Here is a 10,127-nt window from a genome sequence, read left to right as displayed (position 1 = left end):
CGGCACAGATCAGATGCAGCCTGGGTTCTATTCAGGCATACGCTGGGAATCTTACTCTTCGCGCTTCAGATGTGGACCGCCGTTTCGATACATGAATTACTCGGGGAGTTTGGATGGTTTGTTGTCGATTTCTTTTTTGAGCAGCCAACACCACATCTTACCTATTCTGGAATTTACAGGTACCTTAATAACCCGGAGCTCTTGGTTGGCAGCGCAGGAATTTGGGGAATAGTTTTGATCACTTCTTCGCAGGAAATATTCATGTTGGGTCTGTTCTCCCACGTTTGCTTGTTGCTTTTTATCGAATTTGTTGAGCGGCAGCATATGGAGAAACTTTATGGCAGTCAAATCCGCAAGGAAGCCGGTGTCGTCAAGACAATCAAGGAAGCCATGCCTCCACCAGTCGATGATGGCGTGAAATCGTTCGAGGGGTCAATTGATAAGGCCCTTGCAGATGTTGGTGAATTCATTGAGGAGTTTTTAGAAACTGCAAAGCCTAAGCTTACGCAGGGTGTCATAGGTGTGGTTAAGGACACGCAACTGCTTATTTCGCACTACCCTGCTGATCTGTCACTCACGTTCCTCGCGGACGGTCACGCCAAATACGACGCAAAGAAATACTCGATCGCCATTTTGAATGCTCTTAGAGAGACCAACGATGGAATTGAAACAGGCCTATCTGTAGAATTTGGACAACCTATCAGAATTGTCTGGACTGCCCTTGTTAACCATTTAAGGTTAGATTGGATCGGGCTCTATAGAATTGCCGATAACGCCTCTCGAGAGGTTACGAGGATCGCCTCTATGGGCCGCTGGACCGCCCTCTGCAAGGAGGAGTACGATACCGACATTGCGGAGAAAGGAATCATAAGCTCTGATATTAAGACCCTTTTGCCTGAGAACCCTAACGAGGAAATCCTTACGGGCGAACTGGAGTTTGGCGGAGACAAGACCTTCTGGAGCAATGGAGTCTATGAGTTCAGATACCACCACGACGGAAAGCACAAGGTTATAGCAATCTCATTGCCCTTCGAGGTCATCATCAATAAAGCACCACTTGCAGCTGACAAGACTAAAGAAGAGCATTTCATTGATATGCAGGAGATGCAAGAAAGCGTTGAGAATTACTTGTTCCCGGTTGTTGTTAGGTGTTTCGATAAGGAGGACCAGGATATAGCACCCGGCGATGTTACGGATGGGTTTGGTGGCCTAAGTGATGGAAGTATGCTAGGAGGATTGTGTACGCTGTCAAGGAAATGTTTGGGGTTGATTTCGCACCAGAGGTTGTCCAAGCCGATGGAAATGTCAAACGCCTTGCCTGGAGGATATGCAATGCAAAGAGAGTATTGGCAAGTCATTTATTTATTTATTTCCCTCATACTCCAAATATCATTCCAAGAGGTCGACTAACTAACAGGATACTTGATAGGCACCCTTCAGCATGAACACCCCCGGCACCCTTTCTCCATTTGCGCCTGAACGTTAACAAGTTATGGATGCCCACATTTCTTTCTAGAAAAGGCTAGTGGGTACCTTTTTCGCTTTAATACCCTGTATGAGGGAATGTGCCTTATGAGAATGGACGGTAGCTGGTTAACGTCAGCGGATTATTTTATTTTATTTTATTTTTATTTTTATTTTTATTCTTTTATATTATTCTTATTTTTATTTTCTTGTATGATATACGGATTAATTCTCTTTGGTCCGGTTTAGTGCATGCGTGCGAGAGGAGTGTCTGGGGGTTGTCATGACAATTGGATACACCAGGATTGAGACAAGTGTTGAGTAGAGTTATGGAGATGCATGTCTTATGGGTCTTTGGTGTCGGTCTTTGTCTAGTATCATGGAGAGGGAGTGTTGTTAATCGACTGCATACCAACCTTTTATTTTTATTTGGTTACTTTCTTTCTCCTTACGACTGTTCAATAATGTGGGGAGATTGAATTGTCGATATCTGGCTACCATAGCATCTCAAATAACTGAATCATGCGCTAGGTATCATAACCCAGAATTTCCTATCCGGGGAAGGGATGAAAGCAGAAAAAACACAAAAGGTGAGTTGTTTAGCCCTTCTAAAATGTAGAAAATACCAGACCCTACCAGAGGGGGCAACTCGAATGACATAGCGGCGCACGGTTGGGTTATTTGAGATTCTATAGTATGCTATCCTTATCCACCCCATCCCATCCCAGCATTATAAAAAGTGCTACCCATACACAAATACTATGAAGGAAATAAACGGTGGGGGCGAACGAAATCATCCAACATCACCCACCCCAAAGAAACCTCCCCTCCTCCCACCGTCCGTCAATCATTCTCCCCGCATCCGCGACATTAAGAACCTCCTGTTCACAGCCACCACCACCACCACCGTCGCCCTTGGGTACGTATTCCAACAACCAATTTACAACCTTCACTTCCTCCGCCGTGAGCGTACCCTCGCCATCACCCCTCCCCAACCACCCTTCCAAAACTTCCGATACACATTCTCCCATTCCCTACTCAGCACCCCACCGCAGACAACGACCAGACTCCCTCTTCGCGAGATGACCCTTAACACATCCCGATGCACTGTCCAATATTAGCTCTCACTCCGCCCCCGAATCCTATCTTTAGCATAGCAGAGCAAGAGAGAGAGAACAAACCAATCCCCCCCAAACACTTCCTCGCAATACCATACCTTCTCCCAAACTCCGCCTCCCCTTCTTCCCGTAGAGCATCCGCGTCACCTTCAACATCCCCGCCAAAAAGGTCATCTGTGAGCACCGGCGTGGTCGGGAATGTGTGTCGTATCCAAGCGTTCTCGAGCGACAGTGATTCCAACCGCAGGAGGAGCTTGTGCGTGGGTTTCTGGGCGAGGGTATCCTTGCGCGATTCGTTTAGGAAGGTTGTTAATGTGTTTGTCAGAGAGGTTAGCTTTTGGAGGAGGTGGGGGGTTGTCGGTGTTGTGAATGTGTCGATGATTTTGGCTGTTGATTTCTTTGATTTTTGGTGGGGGAGGGATGCGTGTGTTCGGAGCCTTCGGGAGCTTTGGAGGAGGTGGGTAGGTGATGGACGGAGCTGATAAGGGTGGGTAACTTGACTTTTGTTGTGTGTGAAGAGGGTTTGGATTCGGTGTCTGGTTGGTTGGTGGTGTCGGGGTGATACCAGTGGTTTGGGTCCGGTACTTGCTTGGAATCGAGTGCCTGTGATTGATGGAATTGATGTGGGGTACTGGGGGGTATTTACAAAGTAGAAAAGGGAAAAAATGAAGAAAATGAGGGAGAAAAGTCGGGTATGCTAAAGGAAAAGCCCATCACGGGTAAGATATTCATGTGAAAGAAAGAGGGAAAAGAGCGCTCTGCTGCCCATGCAAAGAAAGACACCATTTTTGTCTTTAAAAAATAGGATCCTCATCCTCCTTTTCTTCTAGGATATCTGGAACACCTTCACCCCCATACTCGGCCCTATCAATTGCAGTAGTCCCTGCTTCTGCCATCTTAGCACGAAGTTCCTTGTCTGCCTCCTCGGCATCACGACACTTTTTCCCTTGCACTTTCATAAGCCTATAAAATTCCTCGCGGTCCAACTCATCGAGTTCACTGTTGATATACCTGATCGTATTCTTCGTGCGGGGGATAATAACATGCTCGATAGCATTGACGCGACGGCTAACGACTTTGATAACGTTATCGAGGATTACGAACGCCGTCTAGCCCCCCATCATAGCCGTGAAATTAGCCATGCACCCATCCATTCCTCCCCCATATTTAAGATAAGAGAGGAAAGCATACTTGCAAACTCGCCAACTCAACCAACATCTCCACCGCCTTCCCATAAACCTCCCTGCACTGCTGCACCTGCTGCCCGCCGCTGCCCAACCCCGTGAGACCAAAATCCGAGTTCCCTTGCGCGATGTAGCTCTCGAACACGGGCAGCAGCGCGCCGGACACGTTCTCCTGATTAGTCCTCACGCGGAACCTAGCAGTCTTGACGTTCTCCTGCACTTGGTAATTTAGGTTCGAGCCGCCGCCTGTAGCGTAAGTGACTCCTGCAAGGGAGAAGGCAGCGATCGACATCACGCGGCCCATCTTTCGTTTGGCTTCATCGATACGCTGGGTTATCTCGCGGAAACGTTTCGTCAAGGCCTCGGATTTTCGCTTAAGTAGACTATGACCTTTGTTTGTTCGGACATTCCTGTTAGATTTGGTTGTGCGCTTATTGGAGGGGGTGGGGATGGAATATGAACCTGTTTCGGCGCCTTTAAGCTTGGACTTTATAAAGCCTAAGGACTGGCGCGTTGCAAATACTGCTTCACGGTTGCAGCGATTGGCTTGGTTAGATTCGATTCCAGGATGACGGACAGAAAGGAAAGAAAAAGAGAACCCGCACTGGCTCCTGACATGCTGGCGGTGTTCATAACGATGGTGGTTGCGGTGGTAGTGATAGGGGTGGATTTCTGTGGGGTTGCAGAGATGTGAAGGTTGGGACTGTAGCTTCGGGAGACTATGGATATTGTCCCCCGCTATTGGGTGCAATGACGACGTGGGGTCGCTGGTGACTTGATCTATGCTAGCACGCGTAATATGTGTTACAACATCTCACGAGTCACAATTTGTGAAGGAAAGCAGCTTGTAGCATTGTAATCATATTGTAATAATGTTATTCATTACTATCATTGATTAAATTAGAAGCTTTTGGAAACACACCAAACTCTATCTAATAGAGCTACACTTCTGCCCGTAGAGTCCTCGCTGATGGAAAGATATTGTGACAAGATCTTGGCGACAATAAAAGCAGGGTATGGTGGAAGGAGGTTTTTGGGGGGGTGGTATATACGCTACTCTGTCATAGTGATTTTCTAAGTTCCGTTCCTGGATGGGAGGCTCCATGGTTTCGGGGAATATGGGAGGGGTTTCTAATCTCGATTTCTCTGTCGGAAGACTGTTTTGGGGATGTTTGCACCTTGCCCTCCTTAGCTTCTACTATCCCCTCTAGCGGGAAAGTGTCGACTCTTCTCTCTAACAAGCCCCTCGATTGATCCAGGTGAATACCAGAGCACAACCATTGCATATAACCTCTAGGTTATGGCATGGAAGGTGATAGTATCAAATTCCCTATATTTTATAAATGCCAATTAGGATGGTGTTGGGAAGGGGAGAGCGGGTAGGGGCTACCTGCGTGGGTGCGCCGAAGGTTTAGTATCATGGAAGGCTTCAAACATGCTAGAGATATTTGATATATCCCCCTTTCTGCCGTATTAATGGCGTTGGTGTTAAACCTATACTCCAAGGATTTGTCCTTTTGACTGGCTTTGTACCGCGGAGTATGATATGTGCTAAGCAGAAGGCATAGAAAAGAAGCAGCAGGAAATCTGCTGCCCCCCCATTCATTTACTGAATTCTTGACAGTTTGTAAGCTGGCTGCTATAGCATGCGTATTTTTGAACTCACCGGCGTGCCTGAGGTCACATTGAGGGGACATGGTTTGAATTCCAACAGTGTTTCTTCCGGAACTGGATTATCACTGCCCATACTAAGTGACATTGATTTGTATATAGGAAAGTACCATGGCACCTGCTCCCATCTATCATACAAGCTGTCCGGGTTCAGACAGGACACTTAATTAAGTTGAGAATACCGATCTTGTTGGAGGAGAGTGATCAGTGGGAAGGGGAATCATATCAGGTAGAAGAATATACTTGTTTTACAGCTATATCAATATTTGTGAGCGAGTGAGGAGAACATAAAAAATCGGTACTGGCTTTTGCTATCAACGCCTTGCCAAACAAAAAAAAACAAACAGAGAAGGATTATGCGCAATAACGGATTTCACAAGCAGTGATCTTTCTCTTGACCTCCCGTCCAGTCCGGTGACACCAAGGAATAATATGAGGCAAGGTAGTTCAGGTTGGTCTGGTAAGTTGGTAAATTCGATGAAAAAATGTTCTCCGTTCCGCAAAAGGTCTATATAGTAGAAAGCAGCAGGGCCAGCCGGTACTTCTAAGTCAGGGCATGTATGCTAGGCAACACCACCAAGGCATCAACCGAGAGAATCAGCCAAAATAACGGTTGAGCTGCGGTAAACTAGAAGAATTGTAGCGTGGGAGAAAACCCGCCAAGTGTTTGCAAACGCAGCGGTACCGGTGTACAGTACAGCGGCGACAAGAAAGTCGTGGGACGCTAGTGTAAATACACATTTACAACGGGTTTAAAAATGTCTTCAAGTAATACTCAATATTTTGTTCTTTCACCATCCTTTTCAATCAATGTTCAAAACCTACGAGGCATACCATCAATCATCCTATAAATCTTGTTCCAATTCAATTCCTCCCATTCCCCCCTAGCGACTACCATTACTTCCTCCTCCCTCCTTGGCTTCTGATGCCTAAACCTTCGGTTAAGTTGTAGTTTTAGCATATGCCAAACATTTTTGACAGGGTTCATATCAGGTAATCTCGCTGGCCAATGTAACTTAGTGATATCATGAGTCCGGTAGAGCTTGGTTGTTAAAACTGCGTGATGAACTCTAAGATTGTCTTCCGCAATCTGATATTGCTGTCCATGATAAGGTAGAGATCGCAGAAAGGGGAGAAGGTAAGGTTTGAGCACCTCATTAACAAATTAAAAACTGTTAAAGCCAAGCGCATCTAAAGTAGAAGTTGGTTCAGAGGGCATTGATCGTCGAATATATACTAGTGGTGTATGGTATCTAAACGTTATGGTTGCATAAAATCCTGTAGGAAACCAGTTCGATTGTTGTTGGTTATTCCAATATCGCACTTAATTACAGGGCCTGCTTTTCGATGAACTCTTCTCAGACCACCTTGCTGACTACTGTTTGAATATGTAGTTTCATCTGTAAAAATACACATTCTCCAGTCGTTAGCAGTCCAACATCTCTTCTCGTCAGCACAGGCTAACTGTTTTGTACAGTTTGATGGTGGTATCGCCTGCTGCCTTTGGGCCATATGGTTGCGATAGCCTTGAGCTAAAGCCTCGTTTGAAACCAAGTATTCCGAAATATGGAAACCAGATCGGTGTGTAATGTCTGCAATTCTGGCATCAGGATCATTCTCGATAAGCTTCTTGGTTACTGCTTTCTCACTATTGTAGAGCTTTGTTGGCTGTCCTGAATTTTGAGCATTCTTCATGTCATTCTTTTCTTCCCAATGATTGCCTATTCAGTGAACTGAATTCTTTTCATAACCTGTCATTTGCTCAACCTCATGATAGAATCTGCCCTGAAAATCAAGCTCAACTGCTCTAAGACCCTCAGCTTCAGTGGCTTGATACTGTTTTCCACTCATGCTTGAAGTTAGCATTATAGATAATAAGAATCGATGGGTGATGAAACCAGTTGTAAAGACATTATAATACTATCCCAATTATGCTAGAGGTGTCCTAAGCAGTTCACTAAACCTATCTGGCTAGTGTCCCACAACTTTCTTGTCGCCGCTGTATAAATTGTTTGAGAAGTAACTTAAAGAATAATTCGATCAGGGCTCATGCTTCTCACAAACTGCTCCCCGGCAACATATTTTCTAATATGTCCTGTTTTAGTATATCCAAGATGCATTGTTGTGTTAAATGGTGTAGGCCGTGATTGAAATAAAGGAAGCTGTACCATTGATATGGCATTTGTTGGGGTAACAAAAGCAACCAGATAAAGGAAATGTGTAAACTTGGAGAGGGGTTATTTGAGCATGTTGTGAATGGAAATGGGAAGATAGGAGAAAGGGAAAGAAATGGTGGGAGTATGGAGAGGCAGGGGAACGTTGGATGGAGACCGAGGACGGCAAATCTTTAAAGTGTACTTTTGTAGGGAATTTGTATATGGCAGTAAGAAATGATTTTTCTCTTCCGCAATGCTCTCTTTATGAGAGATTGGGAGAGATGAAGTGGGAAAGAGGGAGGGGGGGAGGGGGTATTTAAACCACTAAACGGCCAAATTTTGGGAGGATATTTACCCCACTGAGAGCATATTCCCTCCCACTTCCTGCGGCCGAGAGGTATCTTACGATATTGTAGACTGGTGGTGACGCTGAAGCTGACATCCTCTTCAAGATAAGATTCCCTCATCAAATAAAGAATATCCCAGGTGGGAGGGTCCAGTTACAAATCAAGCAACCTTTGCATTCCAATACCTTGAAAGAGCAATCCTGATGCCAGGGAAGACCCGGTTTCGCCTAGCACATGATGTAATCTCCAACATTCCATTGTAGGAAAAACCACAGGTCAAAGAAGAAGAAATCTGTTTACAGTGTTTCGTCAGGATAAGGTCGAACATGGGGGAAATAAGGACAGGAATCACCCCCTTTTGGTTTATACATCCTCCCATTCCAGTAATTCTCAGTCACCAATTCATGTTCGTTCGCTTGGTCTAGTTTTCCCTTGGTCGCGCGTCAAATATTTTTGAGACACGACGCCGGTGTTCGCCCGTCAGGAGAGAGGTGTTGTCGGTCAAGGAAGGTAACTGAGAATGTGGAAATGAAGAGAGGTAAAGACTTGTGAGACAGAGAGGCTGTTGGAGATAAAGACAGTGGCTTCAGAGGAATGAAATGGACATCGTTCATGTTTATTTCTCCAGTGCCTGAGACTGCCATACTTATACCCATCAGAGGTTTCTATATACAGTGTTCCAAGTCCCGATTTGCCATACTAAACATGCTTCCGTCACCTTGAAGTAACTATTTCAACCAGAGGTTTGGAAAATGGCACGAGTGATAATACATGAGACAACTATGATTCCAGTAGTACGATAGCAAAAAAATCCCTTTTCACTATATCTGCAGCTCCGGAGTGTTCCGGAAACAACCCTTTACCCACAGTAAAATCTACTTGCAGTATTCCTAACAGTCTGGTCTGTCTTTGAAGTAAAAGGGAGAGATTATGGACCACGGTCTACATGTTTTTAGGTATCGAAAATGCTTGACTGGCTGTACTCGCGCCCTTTCCGAGGTAGGGAGATGTGGATCTTTTGTATGTCTAGAGGCATATGGGCAGGTTGGTGTCCTACTCCCGGTGCCATCGTGTGGGGTATCATTTCTAGGTTTGTGCTGGGCTCTATTTAAGTACGATTGCGAGTTCCCATCACTAGAATAAGATGCACAATAAGACTAGTATACGAAAGGCGATTCTCCTGACCAATTAGGTCGACTTTTTCTGAGATTTCTGATGCCCAAGATTCTCCTCAAATCAGCTCTGCGAGTGATTAGTTATGATGGTATATCTTAGACTGAAGTTATTTCCAACATCCTGGGGCAAAATATGTGGCAGAGGCCTGAGCGGTGTTATTCCAGTCGGGATTATTCGGGCATGGGATTTTGTATAATGCTATCGATATTGGTTGATTTCTGTTATACAGTGGTCTGACTAAAAATTTGGATTTGTTCTTGGTCACTTACTGTCTTGATATGCTCAAGGTTTGTGGTTTGCTTGAAAGCCGGGATATCCCAGTAGAGATGCCTTAACCGTTTATGTATATATAACCGGGTAATCTCTTTTACCGTTAACCGTCTCATATTTTCCTTTTGAAGAAGGAGGAGAAGAATGGAGAGGCATACTCATGACGAATCATCCCGATGTTACACTTGAAGTGCTGGACATACACCGCATCGAAGCGGAAGATGGTGGTATATAGTCCCACATCCGCCTCCGTGATCTTCTCGCCGAGAAGATAGGGCCCAGCGGAAGACTTCAAAAGCCCTTCTACACGATCCAAGGACGCAAAGAGTGCTGTTACAGCGTCTTCATGAGCGCCTTGCTTGGTAGCGATCCCAGATTTGTAGACTCCGTTGTTTATGGTGTCGTAAACCCACCAGTTGAGCTCGTCAACGGATCCCCTCTTATCCTCCGGATAGAACAGGTTTCCACGGAATTTCTCGTATTACAAGGTCGTCAAATTCGGTGTAGAGGAGCCTGATAATCTCGCTGCTCTCATTGTTGACGATAGTACTAGTCTTTATATCCCAGAGGATTGGGACGGTGTAGCGGCACGCACCCGTATTGGGGGTCCGCCTTGAAATAGATATCTTGGAGGTAGGTCGCACCGTTAACGGGCTCCGGAGCGGCCGTCATCTCCGGGGACTCGGCGACTTCCTCTTCCGTCGCAAAAAGCCATCCCTTAGACCCCATGTCCCAGTGCAC

General features: G+C 45.6%; 3 protein-coding genes; 1 reads left to right on the top strand and 2 right to left on the bottom strand.

Moving 5' to 3' along the window:
- The window catches only part of GSTUM_00006032001 (uncharacterized protein), a gene marked incomplete at both ends in the record, with an annotated part of 2,390 nt that extends 904 nt beyond the window's left edge, over positions 1-1,486 (top strand). The window contains 2 exons of the mRNA XM_002838156.1: positions 14-1,401; positions 1,430-1,486. Coding sequence (XP_002838202.1) covers positions 14-1,401; positions 1,430-1,486 — 1,445 coding nt within the window. The remainder of the gene's footprint in view (positions 1-13; positions 1,402-1,429) is intronic.
- Positions 1,487-3,188: 1,702 nt separating this feature from the next.
- GSTUM_00006031001 (uncharacterized protein) lies at positions 3,189-4,620 on the bottom strand (the record flags this gene model as incomplete). XM_002838155.2 has 4 exons in its annotated part: positions 3,189-3,691; positions 3,774-4,156; positions 4,229-4,533; positions 4,592-4,620. The coding sequence occupies 4 exons, from the start codon at positions 4,618-4,620 to the stop codon at positions 3,377-3,379; spliced, it is 1,032 nt and encodes a 343-aa protein (XP_002838201.1). The 3' UTR covers positions 3,189-3,376.
- Positions 4,621-9,121: 4,501 nt separating this feature from the next.
- GSTUM_00006030001 (uncharacterized protein) lies at positions 9,122-10,115 on the bottom strand (the record flags this gene model as incomplete). XM_002838154.2 has 4 exons in its annotated part: positions 9,122-9,314; positions 9,386-9,480; positions 9,552-9,861; positions 9,978-10,115. 4 exons carry the CDS (start codon positions 10,113-10,115, stop codon positions 9,177-9,179), a joined length of 681 nt encoding a protein of 226 aa, XP_002838200.1. The 3' UTR covers positions 9,122-9,176.
- Between the last annotated feature and the right edge of the window lie 12 nt (positions 10,116-10,127).

Source organism: Tuber melanosporum (assembly GCF_000151645.1).
Source record: "Tuber melanosporum whole genome shotgun sequence assembly, scaffold_23, strain Mel28".
Classification (NCBI taxonomy): domain Eukaryota; kingdom Fungi; phylum Ascomycota; class Pezizomycetes; order Pezizales; family Tuberaceae; genus Tuber; species Tuber melanosporum.
Note: the sequence above shows the minus strand (reverse complement) of the source record. Positions and strands in the feature narration are given on the sequence as shown.